We start from the raw sequence: 27,814 nt of genomic DNA, 5'->3' as shown, positions 1-27,814 counted from the left end.
CTGGTTTCTCTCTTGCCTCCCTGGCAGTGCCTTCTCTGTGGTGCCCTGGAGCAGCCCAGGCATCTGCCCCAGGCCCTGTCCCCAGGACATTTCCTCCCAGCCTAGTCCTGGCCTAAACACCTGAGTGCCTGTAGGTCTTCTTGTCTCCAGGTCTGTCTCCTGAGAGCTCCGGGCCTTCGCACCTAGATGGCGTGGGACATCCTCCACGGCTGTGTCACAGGTGCCCCCAGGACTGTTCCTGTTGCCCCACCCAGCTGGCTCTAAGTCCTTGACCCATTTCCCATTACCAAACCCTAGCACAGGGATGTCCAATCTTTTAGTTTCTCTGGGCCACATTGGAAGAATTGTCTTGGGCCACATATTAACACTAACAATAGCTGATGAACTAAAAAGAAAAAAGCAAAAAAATCTCCTAATGGGCCGGGCGCGGTGGCTCATGCCTGTAATCCCAGCACTTTGGGAGGCCGAGGCAGGCAGAGCACGAGGTCGGGAGATCGAGACCATCCTGGCTAACACGGTGAAACGCCGTCTCTACTAAAAATACAAAAAATTAGCCGGGCGAGGTGGCGGGCGCCTGTAGTCCCAGCTACTCAGGAGGCTGAGGCAGGAGAATGGCATGAACCCGGGAGGCGGAGCTTGCAGTGAGCCGAGATCGTGCCATTGCACTCCAGCCTGGGAGACAGAGCGAGACTCCGTCTCAAAAAAAAAAAAAAAAAAATCTTACAATGTTTTCAGAAAGTTTATGAATTTGTGTTAGGCCCCATTCAAAGCCGTCCTGGGCCACATGCGGCCCGTGGGCCGGGTTGGAAGCTTGCCCTAGGAATCTTAGATGGAGACGGAGGCTCCATCTCACCTGTGGCACCCACTCCTGTGGCTCCTTTCCTCTCCACACTGGCCAAGCGGGAACTGAATGCTTTGGAGGCTCCCTGGCATCCTCGGCATAAGGCCCAGGTGCCCACTATGTGTTGGTGCCCGGCCTTTGCACATGCTGTCCCTCTCTGTGGAACACATTCCCTGGCCCGCACATCTTCCTCACCCCCATTCACCTCCCGGGCTCCACACAGTGCACTTCCTCAGGTGCTGCGCTGACCAGCGTGGTAGCTGCTGGCCACATGGCTTATGGAGCCCTTGAAATATTCGAGTTCCAATCAAGATGTGTAAGATACACTCCAGATTTCAAGGCAAAAGCAAAAACAGCTCATTCACAATTTTTATACTGATTTTATAGTGAAATGAAAATATTTTGGATAGACTGGGTTAAAAAATGTATTAAAATTAAGTTTACCTGCTTCTTTTTACTTTTCGAAATATGATTGTCAGAAAATTTAAAGTCACATATGTGGCTCACACTATTTCTGTGGGACAGCCCTGCCTCTAGCTAGGGGCTTTGGTGAGAACCAGATGAGCTGATGGGTCTTCTCTGGGCCCTGCTTCCCCGGCTGCTGAGGTGCAGGAACTGCAAGGGGAGGGCAGCCTGCCATGGTGCCCAACACAGGGCAGGGCTGGACAGGTACAAGTGGAACAGGCAGATAAGCTGGGAAGGGCACAGAGAAAAAGAGCTCCTCGTGACAGCACTTTCCCACCTTTTATTATTCAACACATGGAAGGGGATGGAGACACAAGGATAGGGCAACGGCAAGTTTCAATAAATAAGAGAAACAGGACGGACAGGCAGCGGGGCCCATGCCTGCACGGCCCCACATAAATAACCAGGTTGCTGAGCCACAGTGGAGGTCAGGGCTGGGCCTGGCAGCTGCCTGCACTGCCCAGAAGCACTGGCACCACAGGGACGCAGAAACCACTGAGGCCCAAGGTGTGCTCCAGCCCCACCAACACTCTTCTCCCTAAAGCTCCTGAGATCTTGGGGCCGGCTGGGCAGGCTAGGGCTCTGTATCATAGTCCTGCCGGATTCATGTCTGTTTTTTTCGGTTTCATTTAAAAAAGCTGGGGGAGGGGCAGGCACATGCATTAAGCCCCTTCTGTAGCAGAGCCATGGATGGACAGCCCCGTTGGGGTCTAGAAGGCAGAGGCCCTGGAAGCAGCAAAAACGGGGCTAGATAAAGCTACTAATAGGAGGGATGGTAGAGCCCAGCTCCCCAGCCCCCCACAACCCAGCCCAGAACCCGCAAAGAGCTGAAGAGGCCCTGGGTACTGAGAACGTCTCTCCCTACTTCACAGTCAGAAAAGTGGACCCAGCGATGGCCACAGATGTGCCCAAGATTAGAACCCAGGGATTCATTCTCCTAGCCCAGGACTTTGTGTTGCCCCTTCCCTTTATAGACCTGCTGGAAGAGGAGGGGGAGGCACATCTGCTCTAGGGCCCTGTACAGAGGCAAGGGTGTGGCTAATTACCAAGGAATGGGGCCAGGGGTGATGGGCACGGGCCCCTCCCCTCTGCCAAGCCCAGCCCTCTGATGATACAGAGAATCCCGTGGGCTCCTAGGATCCAGCCAGGGCAAGCACGGGGGTCGGGGCATCCTGCAGGGGAGCAACCTGGCAGCAGGGCCGGGGCGGGGCTCAGTGTGCTCCTGTACACAGTGCCCGCCGCCACCTGCCTCCTCACTGGGGCGGACACTCCCACCTCCAGGCCTTGGTCTTTGCTGTCTTGTCTGCTGGGCCATTGCTTCTCGGTCCTCACAGTCCCAGCTGCAGCTCCACCTCCTCCAGGAAGCCTTCGGAACCTCCCAGGGCAGGGCCGCAGTGTCCTCAGACTAGACCGCCCCTCAGATGACCAGGTTGCTCTCACTTAGGCGGACCACGTAGCGGTTCTCCTGGTGGACAGGGGTGAGGGGTCAGAGCTGAGTCAGGGGCTGGCTTCTGGCTCCAGGAAAGTGGCCCCTGCCTAGGGCCCACCGCACTTCCACCCCTACCCCGTCTTTGGTCAGGGTTGGCCCAGGTGCCAACAGATACCTTTCTCCTTGGCCCTCACCTCGGTCTTGTTCTCTGCTGGGGGCTTCAGCCACTTAGTATGGCTTCCGCCACTTCCTAGCAGTGCCTGCTGCTCAGCGGGGAGGCCAGGTTGTGGGGAGTCAGGGAGATCACCCGCCGAGGGCCCAGCCTCCGTGATGGTCTTCACCTCAGACACCATTGAACTTGTCCGTTGCTCAGGAATTCGAGCCACGCGGAACCTGTGAGGAGAGTGGGGCAATCATCCTCGTTAGCGGGGATCCCCAGGCACAGAGAAGGCAGCACATGCCCGGGGTCACACAGCAAGTTCATGGTCCAAAGCCTGAGCCTGGAGGCCCGGGTGCCATGGGGGCCAAGATGCTGCCCTAGGGACACAAGGGTTCCATGTGAGACACAGCATAACTGGGAAGTCCTGATCTCTCTGGCCACCCCCACTGCCCAGAGAGGCCCAATAAGGGCAGGGCTCCCAATGAGCAGGGTGCTCAGGGCCCAAGCTGGGGCCCTGCCTCCCCCTCCAGGCCTCCAGGCTGTCACGTCTTTACCTGCCCCTGCTGTGTCTGTGCCCACCTCACCTGCCCACAGATAAGATGGTGATCTCGCCCTGGCGCCCTGCCTTGGCCCCGGCCTTGGGAACCCTGGTCGGGTTAGGCAGAAAGCTGGGAGCAGAAGTAGTGGCAGCTACAGCCTCAGGGGACAGCAGCACCTCAGGCCACTTCTTCTGGCTACAACGGGAGCAGCAGGGGCCAGAGAGTGAGGCCAGGCCCTGCACGGTGTGGAGGTGGTGGCGGTGCGGGCAGATGTGCGGCACGTTCGGGGGCGCTGGCGGCAGCCTGCAGGGGGCACAGGCAGAAGTGGCCATAGGCCAGGCCAGGCCAGGCCAGGGGCAGGAGACCCCAGCAGGCAGTGGAGGGAACAGGGTGACTCGAGGAGGGAGACCCAAGTGGGAGATCCCCAGGAGGCAGGCTGGTTAATGGGGTTTTGGCCTCGTCATCTCCCACCAGCCCACTCACTTGGACACAGGCCTGTGGCTCGTCTGCACCAGCTGTTTGCTGTGGTACTCTTTCAGCAGCTCCTCCAGGGCCGCAGCATTCTCTGTGGGCAGCTGCAGTCAGACCCTCGCTCTGGCCAGATGGGACACGCCTCCCACCCCCTGCCTCAGCAGAGAACCCCCCACCTACCCTCCACACCACCGCACCCAGCCTGGGCTGTGCACCTTTTCTCCCACTTCATCAGGCAATTACAGGAGGCAGAGGTGTGCACTCCTGGGTCAGAGAGCACCAGGCGGCTCGAGGCACCCTGGCAGGGAAGGCAGAGCAGGGGGGTACTCTGCCCACCACGGCTGCCTCACAGGCTTCTGGAGGAAACCCTCTTCTCCTGGGCACTGGGATGGAGTCAGACCTTCTCCTCACCTTTCTTCTCTGTGATCAGGCGCACCAGGACCCCAATGGTGTCCTCATTGACATCCTCAGTCCGGTAGGCAGGGTTGATTCCTGGGGAAGACAAGGGCCCTGATCTTCAGGAAGAGGGGGAAGTCACGCTCCTGAGCTAAACCATGTCTGCCAGCAGAGGGCACCCCTGGCCTTCTTAAGGGCCATAAGCATGTGCGTTTAGGTGACAAGTCTCCCAGAGCCCTGCAAATGTGGGATCCAGGCTCAGAGAAGCCCATATCACGTTCACGACTCAACGCCGCTGCTTCCTGCACTAACAGCCCGGGTGCATACAGGCTTCAGGGCCACGAGAACTCCAGTCATTGACTTGGGCAGGGGAGGGGGCGGTGCATCAGCATCTACTGGGTCTGCACTGTTTCCTCAGCCTCAGGGAGCTGTGGGCTGCCACCCTACCCAGAACTCCCCAAATCTACAGCAAACTGCCATTCCATGGCCTCTCTACCGTGCCCTGTCTGTGTAACAATTTAAATGAGGGCCCCTAGTCAGCTTTGGGCCCAAATCTCAAGAGTGTGAGAATGGGCCACGGTGATCAACCCTGCGCCCAGCAGCAAACAGAGCTCCTGGGACTTGCACCGAGGCAGCATCCAGCAGTTAAAGGAAGTCTCTAGGAAAACAAGCGCAGTCCCAGGCAAAATGGCCCTGAGTCACCACGTTCCCTCCTGCCGGCCTAATGATCCTGTCCCCTTCCTGCCCCTGCCAGACTTCAGTGTCAGGACTTAGAAGGGGCTCTGGCTCCCATGCCAGCCCCAGACAGCCCAGCGTGCTAGCAAGGGAGGTGCCATTTCACTCATGATGTGGCCACAGGATCCCATGGGCCCAGGGGAGGGTGTGTGCACGTGGGCCCCTGCCCTGCAGGGGGTGGTGGTGGGGAAGAAGGAAAGGGGCCTGGGGCCCTGGGGGTGAAGGTGGTACCACATGCCTGTCCCTCTGGTTCCAGGCCTTGTAACTCAAACGACAGCCTGGAACTGAAACCCAAGCCCCTCGTGGTGCCTGCCCAGAACAGAACAGCTGCCCTACCAGCCCTCCTGACACAGGGCACTCCCCCTACTGCAGGCCAGAGGTCAGAGGTCACCTTGAGTAACTCCAAGGCCATCTGACCCTGGAACCATACACACAACTGTGGCCTCTAAAGAGTCCAGATCCCCACATCTGGGCAAGGCTTCACCCAGGGTGGGATCCCACTGAAGCCGCTTGACCAGCTGTGCCGCCTCTGCTCTGCCCCCACGGCCACACCTCTGTCCCCTCACCTTTCCTCCCATGTTGTCAGTCTGCAGCTGTCACCTCCCAGGCCTCTCCCTCTCAGACCCCAGAGGCCAGGCAAGGTTCTGCTGGCAGCCCTCAAGTGGAGCTGGGGCTGGGCTCATGCCCCCATCCTCCCCACCTGGACCCCAGCCGGGCCTCACCACTGCCTCCACCTCCAGGGCCGGGCCCGACCTCCTTGTGCGCCGTGCAGTGGTAGCCCTTCCGCTTGAGGAGGTTGCACACCAGGATGCCCAACAGCCCCATGAGGCAGAAGACAGGCACGATGGCGATGACCGCGTACTGGGCGGCCGTCTCCTCTGGGCCACCTGCCCGGGTGCCATTCCCAGGCTGCCGTGTCTCACCACCGCTGCTGGCCCCTGCTGCCACCTCCACGCCACGTCGGGCCCGCCGACCCCACTCTGAGCATCACAGACGATGGAGGCAGGACAGAGGCAGTGACACAAACACAGAGAGACAGGGGCCCAGGGCCTGAGTCAGAGGGGGCTGCAGGAGAGCCAATGCACCCAGGGCAGCCCACTCCCCGCCATGCTGGGGATGCAAAGGTCAACCCGCTGCCCTCCTGTTTTCCTTTCTGGCCATCGAAGCATTGTCCTGAACAAGGCCTCCTCAAGACGCTCAGACACCCAGCCCCACCCTCCCCTCACGCTCGGGTCAGGGAGTGAAGAGACGGCACACAGGGCACGTGCCTCAGCACAGGGTGATGGGATCTGCCTCCCTGTGGCCTGGCCGTGAATCCAGTGCCTCAGGGGTGACGGACTCAGCAGCGGGAGGAGGTGCATGTGTGTACCTGAGTGTGTGCGTGAGCTCACTCATCTGCATGGGTTTTTTTAGGCAGGGTCTCGCTCTGTTGCCCACGCTGGAGTGCAGTGGTGTGATCACAGCTCACTGCAGCATGGAAATCATGGACTCAAGCAAACCTCCCACCTCAGGCTCCCAAGTAGCACCACCACGCCCGGCTAATTTTTTATTTTTATTTTTTGCAGACAGGGTCTCGCTGTGTTGCCCAAGCTGGTCTCAAAGTGATCCTCCTGCCTTGGCCTTCCAAAGTGCTGAGATTACAGGCATTAGCCACTGCACTTGGCTGGCATGAATCTCTGAGGAGATGGGGACAGGGTACAGGGGACAGGTCAGCATGTGAGTCCCCAGCCCCCAGCTGTGGCTGCCACCTGCAGGATGCTCTCTGCCACTTGGAAGCATGGTGGACAGAAACAGCCAGGGGAGCGGCTGACTGTGCCCTGCTGGAGACCCTTTGGCTACACGCCCTGCCCTGGGCTGGAAGAAGGACCCCACTGCCCCCACATGAACACTGCAGAGGCTGCTGGGCTCCAGCTCACTGGCCCCCTCCCGCACATACGCCTGCACCAGTCCTAGCACCAGTCTGCCACTCACCATCACAGCCGTGAATACCCAGAGGTGCCCAGGAACACGGTTGACATGGAACACGGGGAACCCCCCAAGGCCCAAACCACCTGCGAGGAAGGAAGATACCACTGAGGCCCAGAAGTTTCCCCAAACACTATCCTTAGGAGAGGCTGGATGCCTTCCTTCCAGGCACCCTCATTGGTCCTGCCCCATCCCATTTCACAGATGGGAAAACTGAGGCCTGCTCAGGATACAATAAGGCTGGGACCCCAGGATCCAGAGTCCTGGTCACCCAGCCAGGAGCCCTCCCCGCACTCCCTTTGGCTTACCCAGGCCAGCAGTCTCCACAGAGTGTATCTTGAGTTGCCGTGCCCACCTGGGCCTCCAGCCTCCTCTGAAGGCTGCAGCGGGCATGGGGCTGACATGGGCTGGAGCCCCATGCAGCTGAGAAGGTGCCTGGGGGGCAGGGCCTGCATAATGTGCCCTGACCTGGGTTCTGTGGGAGGTAAAGGGTGAGAGCACGGCCAGGAGTCAAGTCTGAGGATCCCTGGGGGGCCAGGCACAGGACTCTGCCCCCGGCCCTCAGGGCCCTCCCAGGACAGGTAGGAGGGCAGGGCAATGCTCACCAGGTCAGGCTCCTCTCCAGGTGGGCACTGCCAAAGGGTTGTTGATGTCAGGGTGGCCAGAGGCCAGGGCAGCAGCTGGAAGAACAGTAGGCATTGAAAGAGGCAGAAAGTGCTGGGTGTGGGGTCTCTGGGGTCATCTATCCCCCACTTATTTCCTGAAAGCCCAGTGGTGAGGACCACTGACTACTCCACCCAGGCTTCAGGGACACACTCTTCTAACCTCAATCCCTCACACTGAGGAAAACCTGTCCTGTCCCAGACCTGCTGCATGGCCAGTACCTGGGGATGGAGAGAGCCACATCTGGCTCTGGAAAGTGCTGGAAACCCCAGATAAGGCCACATCAGGATCTCAAGCCCTTCCAGCTAACCAGAACAATGAGGAGGAAATGCTTCCGAATCCTCTCTCATATTCTGTCCCCCTTCCTCCCGCCTTGGGTCCATCTGTGCCCCCATCACAGCTGGGCATATCATTAACCAGCCTCATTTATCATCCCTGGAGCCAAGTCTGCAGGTGGCGCTTCCTATTCTGGGCCCTCCCTTCAGCGAAAGTCTCCAGGACCAAATCCTCCTCTGCCACCTCCCCTCGACGCGAGGCCACCCCATTCACATCCACACACCCAAACAGGGAGCCACATCCCAAAGGAAAGCTCCGTCTTCTCAGTGTGTGTCCCCAGCCCATTTCACTAGGAGTTCCCTCTGTTTCCCATTGTTAGGAATGAACCGTCTCTCCTGAATCCCTCCTGGAGGAGACCTCAGTCCCCCAATTTGGCCTAGGCTGGATGGGGCCACCATCAGCTGCCCTGGAGATGGAACAGGGATCTCCTCAGACCCCAGAGCGGCTCCCAGCACCTGCTAAGGCTGGAAGGCCTCCTGTTGTAAGGAGCAACCCTTAGCAAGGCCCAAGGCCAAGTCTCGCCCTCCCTGAGCTTCTAGCGTCACAGCAGAAAGATGGGCCCCAGAGCAGACCCCAAGATGCTGTAAGTCTGTAATGCAGACTCGCCAGAAGCTCCAGGCAGCTGGCCTGATCCTATGATCCTGGGACCTGGAATCTGGGACCCCCCAGAACAATACAGATCTTGAACCCCAGCATCTGAGGTGCTATGGCTCTCAGGGTCCAAATCCCAGCCCTCTTTTGCCCAGTTTCCTCTTGGTGCCCAGCCTACCCTCCGGGCTGGGCTCTGTTCTCATGCCTGCGTGCCAACGGGCATCTTGCCCTCAGCCATGCCTGCCTTGCCCATAAATGCCAGCAGGCCCTTCCTTCTCCATCTCCCTGACAAGCCTGGGTGGGCCCAGAGGTGCTTCCTAGGGTCCGACTGCCTCAGAGTCTTCAAGAGCTGAGTCACTGAGCCCTGCCCGGCATGGGGTTCCCGGGGAGTGTCTGCACCCTCTTGCTGGAGGGCTGCAGGGCAGACGTGCGACTTTTCTCCTTCCCAGGGACCATCCCCAACTCACCATAAGGAAGCAGGACAGGGGCCGGCACAGCAGACTTGGCTTCATCCTGAGGCCCCTGGTGGTCGCTGGCCTAGGGCAGATGGAGATGAGGCTCGGCCGAGCAGCAGGGACAGGCAGGCGGCTGCTGTCCCCTCAGCACCACTTCCAGGATAACAGGACTCATGGGGAGCGGGCAAGGTGCTGCTGGGCAGGCAGAGCCCAGGGCTGCCGGCTCCACACCCCCAAGCCCCCAAGAGGGGGCTGCCCTGCCTGGGAGCCGGCCTCACAGGGCAGCACAGGCGGGAAGGCAGGAAGAAGGCTCTGCAGGCTGGGAGACTTCCCAGAGGAGGAAGGGCTTCCTTCCCCTTCCTTAAACTGCCAGGTGCCCCGAGGCATCAGGAGGGGAAGGAAGTGCGTGTGGCGGCCTGTGTCCCTGATGACAGGGTTGCAACCAACACCCAACACCCCAGCCCGCCTCCACACTCCAGCCCAGTGCGCCAGGCTCAGGCTCCCGCCGCCTCCTCCTCACAGGTCTGTAAGCATGCCCGGCCTCTGCCTTCACTCCTGCAGCTTCTGGTCCAAGGAAGGCCTTTTCCTTTACCCTTCAAAGCCCAATGCAAAGGCCTCTCTTTCCAGAAGCTTCTCTAGAAGCTTTCCCCAAAGTGGGTCTGGCTCCCACAGCTCCCCACCCCATCTAGGTCCTGGTCCTTCTGCATGGCCACTGTCCATACCTCTTCCAGGGAGGCTGACTCCTCCCTTGAGGCTGGGACATGTCTGGCCGCAGCTCTGCCTCAGGCAGACCTATGGGGCTGGGGTGGTCATGGCGGCCAGTGCTCTGTCTCTGTCATCTCTCCAGCAGCTAATGCGTGCGGGCACTGGAGAAATCAGTATGAACAAGACAGACAAGGTCCCTGTCTGCAAGGAGCTCCAGCCCAGGGGAGACCTAACTGCAAACAGAGAGGTGTCCCCGCCAGTTGGTGGTAAGTGCCAAGAAACAAAATAGAGTGGGAGTGCAGTGTGTGATACTTCAGAGAAATATCCATGGTGGCGCCACAGCCCACCGGTCTGAGACTGAGGCCCCCAGGTGATGGTGGCCTGCTCTGGAGAAGCCTTCAGCCAGTGGAGGAGGTGGACACAGCAGGACAAAGGACTCACATCAGACAGCAGAAGGTATGGTGGCAGAGCAAGGAAGTCCGCTGTGTACTCCCTGGAGGCCTGGCTTCAGGGACACCAGGCTGAGAGAAGCTGTTCTCCTCAGGTCACACGCAGCCTCTTAAGCCCAGGGGCAGCCTGGGAACCCAGCCACTGGCTCAGGGCTGCCGCAGGCTGAGGCCCCCCGCTGTGACTCCAAGCCCAGTGAGGTGAGAAAAGCGCCTCCTGTGGTAGGTCCCAGGTCACTCAGAGCCCTCTCCCTGCAGGCAGCCCGGCCTTCCCGCCTAGAATAGCAGCCCAGGAAACCGATCTGTCCACCCACCCTCCCTCTTGGCAGACCTCAGAGGGGCCCAGGGTTTGAGTTACACTCAGGGGAGGGAGTGGGCAGCGGTCACATCATCTCGGGACTCTCCAGGTCACTGGCAACCACTCTGGGGAGCTGGCCAGCTCAGGGGAAAGCCAGGGACAGGAGAAGGTAAGGCTACAGTATAGGGTGGAGGCCACACTTCGCAGTCAACACCCAACAAATGACACCCCCAGGCCATGTGGGGAGGGCCCCCTGTCCTTCCTCGAATTTGGTCACAAGTCTTCCTTCCAGTTTCTGCCCCAAAGTGTCCTGTCCCCTTGCCAGGGCCCAGCTTCCACCTCGAGCCTGTCTCCCCATGGCCCCTCCCCTGTCCTTTGAGGGATCTAACCCACAGACCTGACCATGAGCCCCGAGTCCTCAGGCTTCACTTCCCCACTAGGCCTGACTGTGTATGACAGAGCCCGATGGTAGGGGAGGAGGGGTGGCAGGCTGTGGTGGGCATGGTAGCTCACGCCTATAATCCTAGCACTTTGGGAGGCGGAGGCAGGTGGATCACGAGGTCAGGAGTTCAAGACCAGCCTGGCCAAGATGCTGAAAGCCCGTCTCTTGTAAAAATACAAAAATTAGCCGGGTGTGGTGGTGCATGCCTGTAATCCCAGCTAGTCAGGAGGCTGAGGCAGGGGAATCGCTTGAACCTGGGAAGCGGAGGTTGCAGTGAGCTGAGATCGCACCACTGCACTCCAGCCTGGGCGACAGAGCGAGACTCCGTCTCAAAAAAAAAAAAAAAAAAAAAAAAAAAAAAAAAGACAAAGCCAGGGGCAACCCGATAGCCCAGCCCCCGGCTCTAGCAGCCCTCCATGTCCCCAAGGTAGGCCCAGAGGGCTGATGCGGGGGTGAAAAGAGGCCAAACAACCACAGCAGAGAGCCCTATAACCACCCCGACCCCGGGTGGCACCTGCTAGCCCACAGGGAGCAGATTTGCAGCTGCTTATCTGCAGACAGATGCAGAGCTGTGTGATCTAGAACCTTCCAGGAGGAAAGCAGGGTCCAAAGGCCCAGACTCAAAGCCAGCAAGGGCCCACTCCAGCACACGCACAGACACTGCCACCTAGGGCCTTGCGCCTTCTAATTATGCACCTTCTCATTACCCCAAATCAGCACTTACTCCAGTCTGGCTGCCCGGCCCCCACACTCAGCCCAGACTGAGCCCCTGCTGGACTTGCCCAGTCAGGTAGAAAGGCCTGGTGCACACACATGTCCACACCTGCTGCTCAGCACCCCTACCCCCTGCCCCATGAGGCCTCCACTATCTAAATCAGCCCTGGAACCGTGACCAAAAAAACAGTTCAGATGGAAGCCCCTTCGGCTGCGAGGGGATTTGTGAAGGCCCCATATCCACCTCTGCCTCACCCTGAAGGCTGGGCAGTCAGTGAGGCGCCAGAGCCTCTGATGCCTGACAGAGGAGAGCCACACCCAGCCACAGTGGATGGGGAAGAGGGGCCCCAGGGAGTAGCAGAGAAGGAACTTAGCTTAGAGGCCACTCCTCCCATGTCTCCTAGCCTAGGGCCCAGTCTCCACTGCCACCAACTCCCTGTGGGACCTTGACATCACTGGGTCTCAGTTTCCTCATCTACAAGATGGGGATGTTCATCTGGCTGGCAAGGCTGTCACGAAGTTTTTGGGGGATTTCTGTTTTGTTTTGTTTTTCTGAGACAGTGTCTAACTCTGCTGTCCAGGATGGACTGCAGTAGCACAATCACAGCCCACTGCAACTTTGAACTTTTAAGTGATCCTCCTGCTTCAGCCTCCTGAGTAACTGGGACTGCAGGCATGCCCCACCATGCCTGGTTGAATTTTTAAATTTATTTTTTGTAGAGACAGGGTCTCATTACGTTGCCCTGGCTAGTCTCCAACTCTTGGGCTCAAGCGATCCTCTGGCCTTGGCCTCCCAAAGTGCTGGGATTCCAGGTGCGAGCTGCTATGCCCAGCCAGTCATGGGGTTTAAAGGAGGTAATGAAGCTAAAGTAGGTCATGGGATTTCCTTCTCCACAGCCCTTCTCCTCTGCCCTGCTGGCAGAGGGCTGTGATTAAGTATTTGTTTGCTTACTTGTTTATTCCTTGCTCCCCCACCAGACAGCGGTGAGGCCAGGGACGTCTGTTTTATTTGCCACAAAACTCCACACCCAGCCCCATGTCTGAAGCAGGAGGCCTCCAAACAGGCTCACGAGGCGGGGAGGGTTTCCTCAGACTCAGCCCTCCAAAAAAATGCCCGAAAAATGAGAACCAGAAATTCCCTGGAGAAAAGCCAACTAGCAAAGGCCATGGCCAGGGCCCTAAGCTGAGGGCCCCAGACCGTGATTGAGGCCATAGGCGGTGGAGCCCCAGTGAGGTGCAGCCCCAGAGGCCTCAGAGAAAGAGGAAGCTGTGCCACCAGCCCAGGCCACAGGCAGCTTCCCCTTTCCCAGAACTGAAGCTCGCTGGGGTCACCTGGGCCCTGCCATGCCACTCCCCTTCCCCTAGGCGGGGCCCTCCCCTTCCCTACAGTCCCTAAGCTCTCCCAGGGCCTGCACCCATTGCTCCTGCCCCGTCACCCTGTCTCTGACCTCCAGGTCAGTCCCGCCCTGCAGCCTCGGTGCCCTGACACCTAGTTCTGGCCCTGGCCCTGGGCCAGCTCCCACCACCCTCAGGATGCTGTCCTGACGCACCGACACCAACCTCCCCCACCCACACACCTGCCATGCTGAGTGCTTTCCACCCTCACACACACTGCACCTGCTTTCTGCTCTCCCCTCGTCGCTTGGCCAGCACCCACTCTTCCTTAGAGCTCAGCTCAAAGTCACCTCCTCCTGGGAGTACCCTCACCCCCACCTCCCCCTCAGCATTCATGGTGCCATGCAGATCCCATTACCCAGCCCCTTCCCCACCACGAGCTGCCTGCTCCATGCCCAGTGCTGACCCGGGCGGGTATGGGCTGATTTGGGGGAGAAGGCAGAAAAGGCGCTCTTGGTAGAGAGCCCAGCTATGCCGAGCTAGAAGGGCCAGTGAGCAGGCTGAGGGGGAAGGAGCCCAGAGGCTGGGGTGGGTCAGAACCCAGATCTGAACCCCTGGGTTAACTTGGGGATACAAAGTGTGGGGTGCAGTCCTGCCCTGCTCTGTCCTGCACTGGCTCTGTGGCCCGCCTGCAGAGGGCTGTGGTGAGGCTGAAAGGAGAGAATCACATTAAGTACTCAGCACAGGCCTGGCACAGAGTAAGCACTCCCCACACTTCACTGTGACTCAGTTTCCCTACGTGTGGAATGTGGAGAAGGGCACACAACTTTTTTTTACGTTCAGTGCCTGGCGCAGAGTCTGGTACACAGGTGGTGCTGGGTTCGCCCTGGTGGGAATCTGGAGGGCGGGAGGGTGGAGGAGACGGTAGGAGTCTGGAGGAGTCTGGGAAGGTTGGTGGGCAGTGCTCAGGTCACACCAAGGCTCAGCTGCCTGCCAAAAAGCCTGTACTTCCCCCTAGGGCCTATGGGAGCCTGGAAGGGTTAAGCAGGGGAGGGAGAAGAATGAACAGTTTGGTCTCAGCAGGCTCCCCGGGCTGCCTGCCAAGAGAGGCTACACTGGGGGAGATGGAGGTGGGGGCCAGCGCCCACCTGGAGCAGGGCAGGTGGGGAGGCAGCTACTCTGCTTCCCAGATAGTGGCTCCTGAGCCTGTGGACCTCCCTCTGGCCTTCAGAGGCTAGGGTTGCCTGGAAACAGAGCTGGACACAGGCCTCCCTTGGCGGTGGCCGCACCCAAGGCAGGAAGACAAAGGCCACCCATCAACAGAGAAATCCAGGTTAGCAAGGAGCCCAGCGGTTCCCTGGCAACTGGGGCTGAAGTAGGGCAGTGACCACACTGGGTGGCTTTCCCTCCTCCACACTCACGGGGAATGGAACAGACCCCAGCCCTGTGCAGGCCAGGCCCTCGTCCTGGGTTGCTGCCTTTACTTGCGGGAGAAGTGAGCATTCCTGTTTCATAGCTGGGCAAACTGAGGTCAGGGGATGTCACTGGCGGGGGTCACGGAGCCAGTAAGAGATGAAGCAGGAATGGAGCCCAGGACTGTCTCTTTTCTGCCTCCTTTCACCCTGCAACTTAGCCCAGGACCTGGCACATCCTTTCACCCTGCAACTTAGCCCAGGACCTAACACATAGTAAACGTCCTTGCAGTGTTTGCCAACCTGATGGTGGAGGCCAGCAAGCTAGTAGCACCCAGTAGGCGGCTCAACTGAGGGTCTGTTACTAAGGACCCAGGAGGGCCCCAGGAGAAGGTGCTGTCTGCACCGCCATCCCATGGGGCCTTTAGGAGTTGCCTGCATCTATACTCCTTTGCATATTGTTCTAGTCTGTGCCAGCTCTGGCAGGAAAGGGAGCTGGGAACTGAAAGAGACAGGAAGACCAGGGAAGTCTGGGAATTCCCAGAGCGGGGAAGAAGAGGTCCCAGGGTGGAGCCCCAGCTCACTAGGGCTGCTGCTGGGATCCCAGAGATGTGCGGAGGCTGGCTCAGGGCCACTCAGTGAGAAGGGCACTCCACTCCCGCCCCTTCCCACAGGTCTGGGCAGCCATGAGCTCCCAGGTCACCACACTGGGGTATGCACCCCTCAAATCCTAGACCCCTAATCCTGTACCACCTCGTGGCCAGGCAGCAGCTGCTCCCCAGCCCACCCTCAGCCACACCCCTAGAAGCTGGGCATGGTTCCGCACCTCAGACCTCCTGGCTGCCACCGGGCCTGGGCTTCAGTGGCTCAGGTGGATGGGGTGGGGCTGAGGCTAAGGGGGCTAAATTGGCCCCTTGAGGCCAAGAAAAGGGCTGAGGTGGCCACACCTGGCCCACCCAGCTCCTCCCAGACTGGGTATGGTACAGGTGCAGTCCTCGCCCCACTTCCTGGGTGGAGTCTGGGGCTGGAGGAGGGATGTCTGAGCCCAGACAGTTATCTCTGGCAGAGAGGGGGCTCCCTAACCCTCCTCACTGAGCACTACTGCCTGTCCCCTTCCCACTGTAGGCTGGGTCTCACCCCTTAAAGACAGTGTTCCATGCTTCACATGGAAGAAACTGAGGCTCAGAGAGGCCAGGTGGTAGCCTGTAACAACTTCATCTTGAAGGAGATGAGGTTTACCTACCCTGGAGTAGGGGCAACTGGCAGGCGGCCCTTGCCTGTGCCACCCAGGCCTGGCATCTCCACTGCTTCTGGTCCACCATCGACCTGTCAGCACCTCGGACAGCCGTGTTGCCCACCCTGGCCCAGAGACAGAACAGCAACAGGTCTGGGGGTGCTGAAGGACACCTCACTGCAATCCAGCTCATGCTCTGCTACATCCTCCAAGAAGCCACCTTTGCCACCTGCCCCGGCCATAAATCTGATCCCGAGTCCCTAATGTGCTCAGCATGGGCCCTGCCCCCAATCACCCTGACCTGGAAGACCTGGGCGGAGGCTTTGGGAGGGACTTGGGGGAGACCACAGCCCTGGTCTGCCCCATTCTCCAACTCTCCCCAGACTTGGGGTGCTGCGGAAAGAGGCCTCCCCCACCCCTCCAGGGCCATCCCAGGTCAGGTCCTACCCAGTGGAGCTATGCTGAGGACTGGGGTCCGTGCATGTGCAGTGATGGGGCAGGGAAGAGACAAGGTTGGGCCCTGGAGCAGCCCACCAAGGTTCAGACTCTGGCTCTGTCACTTCGTGGATCTGTAGCCTTGGGCAGGTTACTTACCCTCCCTGAGTTTCAGGGTCTTCCTCTGCAAACAGGGGTGCTAGTCCCTGCCTTATGGGACACTGAGGGCTCTCAACACAGCCCCACTAGGACCAGAGGAACCCAAGCTCAGGACCAAGCAACAGCCAGCCGAGGTCACCCAGAGGCTTGGGTATGGCAGGAGTGCTTTGGGGAACTCCATGTAAATCCTGGCAGCATGAGTAGAGGGGCCTTGGCCTCTCTGGGAGGGCCCTGGGTGCCCATGTCCCAGCCTCTGTGCAGGCCTGCATCCATCTGCTCCCACACCAGCCAGGGCCACGGTCAGGAAGGTAAGGGGTAGTTCAGCAGTCAGGAACCCAGCCCCAACTTCCCAAGCCTGTTTCCCAGTTGCGCCAGTGCAGCTGACCTCATGGTGTGGTGGAGGACTCAGTGTTCACAGGCAACAGGGGCTCTTCTTACAATCAGGCCTTGGGCCAGGCATCCCCTCCTACAGGAAGCCTCCCCAGCCTCCCTGTCAAGGGGGCCCCCTCCCCTCTCCAGACTCCCCCACCCCCCACCCCCGCCATCAGTTTTCAGTCTCCCTTGACTCCTCTAGAAGGGTTGAGGCTCCTTGAGGGAGGGAGGGATTGGGTGCGTGCAGGAGGCCAGACACACAGCGCGCCGGTGGTGCGGGTGGCCAACGTCCTCCCCTCTCACTGTTCCTCCTCACAGGGCATGCACTGGGCTAAGCACAGGTCCCTCCTCTGGAAGCCCCCACTCCTCTCTCTACCTGCACACTCAGACCCTGCTTCTAACTGGCTGTAGAGGTCCCCGCTGTCCCCCTCTGTCTGTGACAACTAGCCAGGGCACTTGCTCACAGCCACATGGGCAGTTGATTTATAGAGCTCTCATCTTTCCCAGGATGGCCTAGGAAAGAACTCTGGTCTTCAAGGCCAGCAGACCTGGGTTTGGATCCCAGTGACACTGGGGCCTAGCAAGTGCCTCCCCTCTCTGGGCCTTGGTTTCCCTGCCTGTGCTTGGAGGGAATGATGACCCCCAGGAGTATAAGGCTGAGGATGTGACAGCCTCCTGGGCCGTAATCCCAGGGATGGGCAGAGTAGGGATGCAGCATTGGCTTCTGTCCTCTCTGCCACCCCAGCCCCACTCAGCAGCACCAAGCCTAGGCCCAGACAGACACAGGTTCAGCACACAGTGGGTGTTCTCTCTGTCCAGAGACCACATCCCTGCTCCCCCATCGATCCTGAGTGGGGAATGGCGCCAAACATGCCCTGCTGGGTGATCTCAGGCAAAACCCCTTCCTCTCTGGTCCTCGCTCCTGCTGACCTGGTAGAAGGGCCGGCCCCATAACAGAGGTAGTCAGGTGCCACCCAGCCAGACTAGGTACTGACCAGCCTGGCCCTTCTCAAGAAACTAATGTTAGAATTGTCAGACAAACCCTTTGACCCTCACCTCCTGCCTGGAGACCAGGCTGGGGGCTGGGCGGGATCTGGAGGGCCTGACTCCAACACGAGTGGCCGCGTGACTCAGCCTAGGGTTGCTCTCTGAGTCCAGGTTCCCCCATACCAACTTGGAAAGGAGAGGGCCCGGGTGAGTGCTGTTGTGAGGAAATGCTGGGCCCAGGGCCTGGCGCACAGCAGGACCTGAGCAGGGACAGTTTCCTCTACTGACACAAGATGTCGAGGACCACGGCAAGCACTACACTTGCCCCCTACCCACAGGAGTGGCCGTGAGTCTCTGCCCCCAACCCCAGCACACATTCTGCCTCAGGTCATGGTGAGCACCAGAGACCTGGGTGCAAATCTCCCGGTGCCTCCCAGCACACAGGTGCCGGGATCCTAGGGCAGCTGCCCGTCCTCAGGAAGAGGCCTCGCCAGCACAGAGATGGCAGTGGGAGGGGGTGGGCTGCTGGCCACACTGGCCCCACCAAGCTGAGCACACAGTGCCCACAGGTGCCCCAAACCTGTGCTCATTCCCCAGCAGTGAGGGAGGACACCTGGCTGGTGGCCCGCAACAATGAAGAGAGACTAATTTCGGGCCGGGAGGGCTTCCTGGGCGAGGCAGAGCTGGGGCTATACTCTGAATGGCCAAGAGGGTTCTAGAAAGAGGGAAGCTTTAAAAGCAAAGGCAAGGCAGACGAGGCATCTGGCAAGGAGAGGCAAGGGTGAAGAGGTAAATTCTGAAAGACCTTGGAAGGAAAGGCCTCAATGCCAGATGAGGAGTGTGAACTATACTTTGTAGGCAAAAAGCAAGAGTTACTTTATGGAGGTCACTCTGGCAGTGTGTGGGAGAACCGATGTGGACGCAGAGAAGCTGGAACCAGAGCCCGGGCAGGGATGGTAAGGCCGGAGCTGGAATATGAGGCAGGCGGACGTCGGAAGGTGTGTCTTGGGCCTACTTCCAGTGCTGGCCAACCTCCAGCCGCCAGGGAGAGTGTAGACACAGAATGGCGAACTCAGGACAGAAGGCAGGTACCGTGTCTGGAGGGTGAAGGTTCTGGGAGACCTTGGGTAAGTCCCTGAATTCTCAGAACCTCAGTCTCTCCTTCTGTGAAATGAGATTGCACCTGACCCTATGAGTAGCGGCAGGTGCTGACTGGCCCTCAATGTCTCCCCTTCTTGGCTAGACACAGGCCCCTCCCTCTAGCAGCTATCACACCAGTCCCAACTGTGGCCACAAGTGGAAACCCAGCCTGGCCCCACTGTCATCCCCAGAGGCCCAAGTTCCCAGAAAGGTTTGGCTTGGCTAGGGCACAGGCTGAGGCTGGGGGCCTCCTTCAAGGCTGGGATAAGGAGAAGTTAACCCTTCCCCTCTTGCTCCCCCTCCCAGGCCCTAAGCTATTTCCACCTCATTGCTGAGGATGGAAATAACTTGGGCTCAGCCCCTAGAGACCATGACAGCTATTTTCATCAGCCCCAAGCAGCACAGCTTCAGTCATTGCAGAGAGGACCGAGGGACAGACACCATGATCCCCAGTTCCAGTTCTTGGCCAAGTGGCAACAGTGGTCAGAGCCAAAAGGAGTCTCTGGGAAGAAGAGGGAGACCGAGGCCCAGAGACAGTAGAGATCAGCTCAAGGTCACTCCCTGTCTGCTCCCCACCACAACATGCAGATGGATTTGGGGAAATGCCTCTAGAGCAACTGCAAAGAAGGGGAGGGGGCCTCTCAAGTATGATGAAGGTCACCTGGGACTCTCAATTTTCCCTGCTACCCCTAGGCTGTGCTGCTAACTCCATACACTCTTCAAAGCCATGGGGACACTCCCAAAGCCAGGTCCAGGCTCTAGAAGGCAGGGGACAGGTCTTTCTGATGATGTCCGGTTGGGAGTGAGGTCTGGGGAGGAACAGGAATACCATGTAACCCACCCATCCCCAGTGTTCCAGACATGTGTGTACACACACACATCATACTTAGAACTCACAATGGGACACCGTGGCAAGGCCATGCCTATTAGCCCAAGTTTGAGAGACAGAAGCCCAGGAAAGCCAGGAGCAGTTACTAGGAAGGTGGGTGATCCTCTCTCTCAGGTCTCTGGGTTCAGAAGACCTGAATTCCAGTCCTGGCACTGTCCTGACTCTGTACGACCTTGGCCAAGTCACTTTGCTTCTCTGATCCTCAGTTCCTTTCTCTGAAACATAGTCACTACATCTCAGAATCACTGAGAAGATTCAACAAGACAGAACATGAAGTGTTCAGAACAGTGCCTGACACTGTCCCCGACCCTGTCCCCCATCCCTAGAATGCAATCAGCATTTTCCGAGGACAACAGCAGAAGACAGAACTTCCAGATCCTACAGCAAGTGCCACCCACTCCCAGACTAGGGAGCCCAGCTTTCACCCCACCCTGCATGAACCCCACAGGCCCCATATGGGAGAAGGGGCCTCAGAAGGGTCTTGCCCAGATGGCGAAAGGGTTCATGCTCTCCAGCAAGAACTCAGCCTCCCAGACCAGAGACCACTCCTGGGGAACAAGTCTCCCCACTCTCCCCAACCCAAGGAACTGAAGAAAGGACACATAGACAGAGAAGTGAATGTCTATGGATTTGGGATCCATATTGTCTATCAATCCATTTCATGACAGAGGACCAAGAAGCCTTTGGGTGGGAGGCTAATGTTTTCTTGACCAGTTTTGGAGAAGGCTGAGCTTCCAACCCTATCAGTAGCCCCTGAGTGCAGACCCTGGGCCACTGTGTCCCCAAGAGAAGCCTGGCCCAACCCCCCCACTGCAGTTTTTCTGCCTGAAGGGAGAACACAGGCAGTTGACCCAAAAACAATAGAGGATCCCAAAGTGATGATTCACAGTCCATTCAAAGCCCAGCACCTCAGTGTGCAGATGGGGAGACTGAGGCCTGCGCGGGGATGCGGGGGGAGTCTGAGAGCAAGATTGTGCCTGGGTCCACTGAGAATACAGATTACACAGGGGCAGAACTTTGCCAGGTGTAGGGACTTCGATGCATGGGTGTGTGGGTGCAGGTAGGCGGGGACACGCTGAGACTACCACAGGGCCCCTTCCCTGCTGCCAGCTGGGCCACCCCACCAGATGTCACCCATCGTCGGCTCTCTCCTTCAGCCAGGGCACGTCCCTCAGGGTCCATCTCCTCACTAAGCTGAACTCCTAAGGGGTGCCCTCGTGGGGACAGCCCTGGAGACCCTTGTCTCCTGGTTCCCCAACTTCCTCATCACCCCCCATCTGCTGGAAGGTGTCCTAGGTCCGGTCTCTCCTCCTCCTGCCTCTTACTCATCATCGCCCTAGGTGCAGACAGACAGACAGACACACACACACACACACACACACACACACACACACACACACGCTCTGACACCACTTGACCCCACACGCACACCATGGCGCCAGCTAGCTTGGCTCATTCTCAGTCACTTGGTCTCCTCTCCCTCTATTTCACACTCACAGTAACGGGTGGCCCTGGCCCTGCGTCGGTCACGCCCCAGGCCACGCACTTCGTGACCCCAGTGACCCCGGGTCTCTCCCTCACAACACACGCACACACGCTGCCTGTCTCCCACACACAGAGCCCCTCTGTGTCGCCTGCTCGGCCCGGCGTCACCGCCCAGTGTTCCAGCCACACGTTCGCCCGGCCAGGCCGCCTCACGCGCCGTGTCACCCACAGTCACGGGCTGACACCGTCCAGACCCCCCCTCGGCCGCCCCGCGCCGCAGCCGCGCCGAGGCGCCGCCGTCCAGTCCGCACCCCAACCTGGTCTCCGTCCAAGTTTCCCGGGCCAGGGATCTCTCCGGGCCCCACCGGCCCCTCACACCGCAAGTTCCGCTGCTTCCCCGCGCGCCCCCCGACAGCCACGGCGCAGGGCCGGCCCAGAATCGCGGCCGGAGGACCTGCAGGTCTCGGGGCTCGGAGACTGGGGGGGGCCGGTGCGCGGAAGGCGCCGGGACAGGACGCGAGACTGGGGGAGTGGGGGGGCGGCGCGCGGCAAGGCTGCAGCATCCGCCGCGCCCGCGAACTTCCTCAGAGACGCGGGGAGGCAGGGGGCGCCTCTAGGGTCAGTATCCCGCTGGCCCGGCCGCGGCGAGCGGACTCTGGATGGGGGCTCCGCGCGCCCTCCTTACCTGGCCGCGCCGCGGCAGCTCCAGCTCGGCTCCCCGTTCGACTCGGCGCCCCGGCCCGGCTCGGCTAGCGCCAGAGAAGCAGCGCAGCCTGCGCGCCTTTTGAATGAATCGCCTGCCGGGCCGGGAAGGTGCGCAGCCCCGCCCCCTCACGTCACGGCCGCCGGCCCCGCCCCCGACGTCAGAGCCCTGGCTGCGCCCCCGGCCCCACTCACCCCGAGCCGCGGAGGGTCTGGCCGCTCTGCCGCCGGGCGGCGCTGCTCTACGTCGCCCTCTCTCGCGCCCCTGGGAACTGCAGGGGGCTGCGCGGGACTGGGAGACTAGGCCCATAGGGCCTCTTGAATCCGCCTCTTCAGGGCTCCGAACCAAGAAAGAAGGGGTTGTGCGAAGCAAGATAAGGAGACTGGAGACTGAGATACTCCTCTGGGTCCTCTTACCATTGCCAGTGTAACTAGAGCCACCTCTGCCCCTTTCTGGGCCTCATCTTCCTCCTGCCAGTTGGTGGCCAGGAAGAATAACCTCACTTTGCCTTGTTGAGGAGGCCCAGGCCCAACCCTGGAAACGCTCACCTAGTTGGTGAAAAGGCCTGGTGAAGGTGAGTCTATAAAGGAAACCCACACAGTGGGCTTCGGCACATCCTTCCGGGCCTAGTGAAATCCTCTAGGAGGCGTCTCCTACCTTCACTCCCCCACTCCCCGCACTTCTCTCTGCCAGGGTGTTAGTTTCCCTCCAGCAGGACAGGTGACTCAGTGCCCCCTCCCTAGTACAGCCATCCCATCCTGCCAGTTTCCAACGCCAGTCATCACAAACTCCAGCCACTATTCACACTGTATTCCGACTCTGAATCGTGTCCCCTGGAGTTGTGCTACAGGGTGTGCCAGGACTGGAGGGAGCAGCTCAGTGGCCTGTTCCCCCTCTCAGTACTATTCAGGGGATCTCAAGCGGCCCTCCTGGGACAGTAGGGCTGATGGGAGACTGAGACACCAGGGAGGGCCTAGTGCTGGGCCAGAGGCCTGGCTAGGGTCAGGATAATCACAGCCCATGACAGAGATGGAGAAAAGAAGGTAAATAAGTCTGCTGGGGATAGATAGCTTGGGGTGGGGTTCTAAACAATCATAGAATCTGAACCCAGGGGCTAGGGGACAGGAAAGGTCAGGTCCCCAGGGTCCAGGAGATTCTAGGAAGAGAACTGGACACCGCACAAGGAGGGGAGCCTGGGATGAGTTTCCATTCCCCTGGGTCATGCCCAGGTTGTGGGGGAAGGGCATAAGGAGCTGCAGGTTATTGATGTCAGGATCATGACATCAGCACCCTCATATGTCAGTGGAGACCTCCAGGGCTAGGGCAGGGATTCTTCCAGGGTCCCACATCCCAGCCTATGGAGAGCCAGAGCAGCCAGAATGCCCTCCACTCCTGGAAATGTTTTCTTTGTGAGGGGACCATCTACACCCCAGCTCTAAATTCGAGAGTTCAAATGGTGGCAATTTCAGGTGTCACTCAATAAACCAAATGGGGAAGGCCAGGTGTAGTGGTCACATCTGTAATCCCAGCACTTTGGGAGGCTGAGGTGGGAGGATCACTTAGCCCAGGAGTTCAAGACCAGCCTGGGCAACATGATGAAGCCCTGTCTCTACAAAAATATGTGGGAGAATCACCTGAGCCCAGGAAGTTGAAGCTGCAGTAAGCTGCGATTGTGCCACTGCACTCCAGCCTGGGTGACAGAGTGAGACCTTGTCTCAATCAATAAACTAAATGGGGAAATGCTTTTTGGTTAAGGAGCACTGGCTATTAATCAGACATCCTAGAGAGGGTCCAGGCCCCTCTCTACCACCAGCTCTCTGTGAGGTTTTGATCAAATCCACCCCCAACTCAGTTTCCTCATCTGAAAACTGGGGTGCCAGACATATTGCCTGAAGGTCATTTTAGTTCTCTGTGGGAGGGGGCTACCTGGCTACCCTGGCAGCAGCTCCATAGGGTAGATCTCCTGGGGCCACAGCCCAAACACTTCTTGCCCCTGCAACCCCCAGGTTAGGAGGTAGCTTAATTATTATTTACTGCTGGGTGGATGGGCCAGCTTCTCCTGCAGGCAGCTCTGACTCTGAAACCACTGTGACGTGAGCCCCTCCCTGAGAGTCTACCAGCATCTGGGTTGCTCCACAGTGAGTAGACACGGAAGGAGTTGTGGAAGCCACAGGAAAGATTTAGACTTGCTTTTTATGGAGCTTGGAGAACCACAGGCTTGAGAACAAAGGACTGTCAGAATCACAGGTTTTCTAAAATCCTGGCATCTCGACTGAACCCATGGAGTCAGCATTGGAATCCCTGAGCTCAGGGACCTCAGAGACCATCTTGTTGAACTTCACATGGCCCACAGCTGGGCAAGTGGGCCCAGAGGATGTGTGCACCTCATTGTAGGTACACAGCACAAGGTCCCAGTAAACTGGGATGAGCTGTGATGGGGATCTGGAGGCAGGGGCACAGGCGCCATGCCCCAGCCAGGCCCTGTCTGGGGTGGGGATCCTGGGTCACAGGATCAGAGCCACCACAGTGTGGCTGTATACAGGGGATCTGAGTAGATGACTGCCTTGGGGTCATGGACCAAAGGTAGTGGGTGCCACTCTACTTGCTGGCTGTGCTGGAATTCCAAAAGGAAGTACATACAGTACAAGCCTGGAGGAATGGGAGGCTCAGACTTAAATTTCAATGCTCCAGGCCAGGCGCAGTGGCTCACGCCTGTAATCCCAGCACTTGGAGAGGCTGAAGTGGGAGGATCACCTGAGGTCAGGAGTTCGAAACCAGCCTGGCCAACATGGTGAAACCCCGTCTCTACTAAAAATACAAAGAAAAAAAAATTAACCAGGTGTGGTGGTGGGCGCCTGTAATCCTACCTATTCAGGAGGCTGAGGCAGGAGAACCACTTGAACCCAGGAGGCAGAGGCTGCAGTGAGCCAAGATTGTGCCACTGCACTCCCATCTGGGTGACAGAGCGAGACTCCGTCTCAAAAAAAAATAATAAAAATAAAAATAAATTCAATGCTCTACCCTAACTAGGCTAACCACCAGCAGGCCAAGTCCTAACCCTAAGAAGGTGGGCTGCTGTCCTGTGTTTGTGTCTTAACTCCAGGGGAGGGTGGGCTCGATCTGAGGAGAAACTGAGACTAGGAGGCCAGGATGGGGCTCAGCCTGGGGCCAGGCCAGAAGCTGAGCTGGGGCTATCTGGGTCTCAGGACAAGGTTCAACCTGCATTTAGGTCCAGACCCTGGCCTGGGTCTGGAATCCCACTGGGGTGGAGGTGTCAAGTCTTTGGTGACTGCCTCACTGGCTCCCTCACGGGAGGCCCAGCACTCTCAGTTCCATCCATCCCAGGTTCTATTGCCCACCTGACTGGTGCTTAGGGAGGCAGGTGTGGGGTCTTCCTGGTCCCATGGTGAGTCTGAGAGAGGAACCCAGAGCCATGAACTGCAGACGATGGGGCTGGTGGGGACCCTGGGGACTGTCAGGGTGAGACTTGCAGTCCAGTTACTCTCTGGGCCCAGAATATGAGCAGGTCAAGAGCTAGGGAGTGTGAGCCAGGCCCAGGGAGGCAGGTGGCTTGCTGAAGCATCTGAGGTTAAGGAGCCTGGAGAAAGAAAATCTAGGGGAAAATGGAAGAATATACGCTTTGGTGTCACATAGATAGTGGTTAAGTCCCACGTCTGCCATTGCCAGGCTGTGTGACCTTAGGCAAATGACTTCACCTCTCTGAGAACTCGCCCATCCAAGCGTGTAATGAGGATCTGCTGAGACCTCATATTGGGGGCACCAGCTTCTTCCAGGCTGCTGGGCTCAGAAGCTCCCTCTTCTCTCCCTTCCCTTGGTGGAGTGTTTGTCCTGGGCAGCAGGGACTCTGCCCAATTTACCCTGATGCTTGCTCATTATCTCCCTCCCGAGTCCAGCCCATCAAACTACCTCTGACCCAGCTTGGGATGCCGGCTCACTTGCCTTTGCCAGGCAGGACTCCTTACTGGCTATAATCGGGCCTAAAATAGACTTCCCTTGCCGCTTCCTGCAACCTGGCCTGTGGCTTAAGGTCTGTGGGGACACAGACTTGGTGTTTGGCAGGCGTGCAGAAGATGTGAAGGGCTCACAGAGGTCATCCAGGTCCATGGAGGGACAGACACTTGCCTGACATCACACAGTGCAGAGAGGCCAGGCTGGAGCTTGAGTTCAGGCCCTGGGGTCCCCCATCCCCTCCCCAGGCCCTGCCCAGATGGTTTAAGGTAAGGCCTCAGCCAGACTTGCTCCCTCCAAGCCCTCTGGACCAGCCCAGTGCTGAGGCTGGTTTGAGGTGTGTGACAGGGCCCCTGGAGGCCAGCTCATTTAGCCTTCTGCCTCCCCTGGCTTTAAGGGTCGTTTCCTGGCTTTTCTGACCACAGGAAACCTTCCTGCCTGGGCTCTCCTCCCCAGCTACCCCCAGCCTCAATGCTGCCTTTCTGTGTGACCTCAGGTATGTCCCTGTCCCTCTCTGTGCCTCATCTTTTCCATAAGGTAGATGGTCTAGCTAAACCCTGCCCCCTGTCCCTAACCCAAGGGACCACCTAGAGAACTCCCTTGAAGAGGAGATGGCCTCTGGCTTTGACTCTCCTCACTCATCTGGGATCTGGATCCTCTTCCCAGGGCTGGTCTAAGGAACATTAGTCCAGCCTCAGGAGTGACTATGTGTGGCTCTGGGTGCTCAGGCTGTCTCTCCTGTCCTGCAGCCACACCAGGCGGCTGGCCGTCCTCTTCCATGAGATACAGAGACCTGAGCAGACAGATTCCAGATGCTATCAGTTAGTGGGTAGGTGACCTTGAGGAAGGCATCTAACCTCTCTGAACCTCAGTTTCCTCATCTGACAAGGAGGGTAATAACGGTACCAACCTCCCAGGACCATTGTGAGGATTCGAGATGATCCATGCTCCTGGCTTGCAGCAAACACTAAGTGGAAGCCAGGTTTATTCAAGACCTACAGTTGATTCTCACCTGAATTCTCCAGATTTAATTCAACAAATATTTACTGAGCATCTACTGTGTGTCACGCACTGTGGCAGGCCTGGGGATGGAGCAAAGAACAAAATCCCACGCTCACGGAGCTCCCAATCTAGCCTCCCCTGCCTTTTCCTCTTCCCCCATCCACCTAGGCCTGCACCAGGCTCCTCTACCCCTCCTTGCCTTGGTTTGAGCTGTTCCTTTTTTTTTTTTTTTGAGACAGAGTCTCCCTCTGTCACCCAGGCTGGAGTGTTATGGTGTAATCTCGGCTCACTGCAACCTTGGCTTCCTGGATTAAAGCAATTCTCTGCCCTAGCCTCCCAAGTAGCTATGACCACAGATGCATGCCACCACACCTGGCTAACTTTTGTATTTTTTGTAGAGATGGGGTTTCTCCATGTTGGCCAGGCTGGTGTTCCCTCTTAACATCAAACCCAAGCCCCACTTTCCCCCACTCCAGTGGCTAACCATACTCATACCCTTTAAAGCAGTAGTTCTCTACCTTGGCTGGTAGATCATGGTGTCAGAAGCCGGGGTGGTGGTTACCCTTGAAGGGTAGACAAGAAGGAAGTCTAAGGAGAGCTTCTGGGGTGATGAGATTTTCTGTTCCTTGACCTTGGTGTGTTCACTTTATGAATACCCATCACGCTGCACACTAATGATTTGTGTCCTTTTTTGTATAAATGTTATATTTCAACTAAAGGTTTCTAAAAAACATATAGACACCTGGGTCCCACCCTCAGAGTTCAGATTTAGTTGGTTTGGGATTGGCCTGGGCCCTCATGATTATAATGCACATCCCAGGCTGAGAACCACTGCTTCGGAGGAGCTAATCCTTCCAGGAGCCTCCCCTGGGCCGGGAGCCTGGGGTCTGACACTCATTCCAGGGCCTCCCTGCCCACAGCTGACGGGGTCTGGGCTGTCCACAGGCTGGCCAGTGCCCTGGAATGTGGCCCTCTAAGTAACAGTGGGCTGGGCCAAGCCCATTCTTACTGAGGCACTTGAGTCGGGGAAGTGGTGAGGAT

General features: G+C 58.4%; 3 protein-coding genes across 6 annotated transcripts in view; all 3 read right to left on the bottom strand.

Moving 5' to 3' along the window:
• Positions 1–23,652, bottom strand: part of MRPL48 (mitochondrial ribosomal protein L48) — a 525,613-nt gene extending 501,961 nt beyond the window's left edge. Inside the window, exon 1 of the mRNA XM_050756456.1 lies at positions 23,643–23,652. The gene's annotated coding sequence lies outside the window, so the exon portion shown is untranslated. The remainder of the gene's footprint in view (positions 1–23,642) is intronic.
• Positions 1–27,814, bottom strand: part of PLEKHB1 (pleckstrin homology domain containing B1) — a 367,567-nt gene that overhangs the window by 276,441 nt on the left and 63,312 nt on the right. The gene's annotated exons all lie outside the window — the stretch shown is intronic.
• On the bottom strand, positions 1,202–22,024 carry RELT (RELT TNF receptor). 4 transcript variants are annotated; one of them, XM_050756240.1, is made up of 11 exons: positions 21,785–22,024; positions 9,059–9,128; positions 7,607–7,681; positions 7,310–7,476; positions 7,008–7,087; positions 5,759–6,016; positions 4,317–4,397; positions 3,918–3,999; positions 3,480–3,737; positions 2,930–3,128; positions 1,202–2,771 (listed from the first exon to the last, which is right to left on the bottom strand). In XM_050756240.1, exons 2-11 carry the CDS (start codon positions 9,101–9,103, stop codon positions 2,724–2,726), a joined length of 1,293 nt encoding a protein of 430 aa, XP_050612197.1. In that variant the 5' UTR covers positions 9,104–9,128; positions 21,785–22,024; the 3' UTR covers positions 1,202–2,723. The 4 variants fall into 4 exon arrangements, with proteins under 4 accessions (XP_050612197.1, XP_050612199.1, XP_050612200.1 ...); XM_050756242.1 differs by lacking the exon at positions 3,480–3,737 and having other exon boundaries at positions 21,785–21,896; XM_050756243.1 differs by lacking the exon at positions 5,759–6,016 and having other exon boundaries at positions 21,785–21,896.

The sequence above is a fragment of the Macaca thibetana genome, chromosome 14, assembly GCF_024542745.1.
Source record: "Macaca thibetana thibetana isolate TM-01 chromosome 14, ASM2454274v1, whole genome shotgun sequence".
NCBI lineage: Eukaryota > Metazoa > Chordata > Mammalia > Primates > Cercopithecidae > Macaca > Macaca thibetana.
This window is presented reverse-complemented; position numbering and strand designations above follow the sequence as displayed.

What these genes read in the sequence shown, in the direction of transcription:
- RELT (XM_050756240.1), bottom strand. Translation starts at nt 9,103, where the DNA reads ATGAAGCCAAGTCTGCTGTGCCGGCCCCTGTCCTGCTTCCTTATG. An exon ending in GGGTATTCACGGCTGTGATG is followed by an intron (nt 6,017 to 7,007) that starts GTGAGTGGCAGA and finishes TGTGATGCTCAG; the next exon opens with AGTGGGGTCGGCGGGCCCGA. An exon ending in CCCTGGAGGTGGAGGCAGTG is followed by an intron (nt 4,398 to 5,758) that starts GTGAGGCCCGGC and finishes TGTCTTCCCCAG; the next exon opens with GAATCAACCCTGCCTACCGG.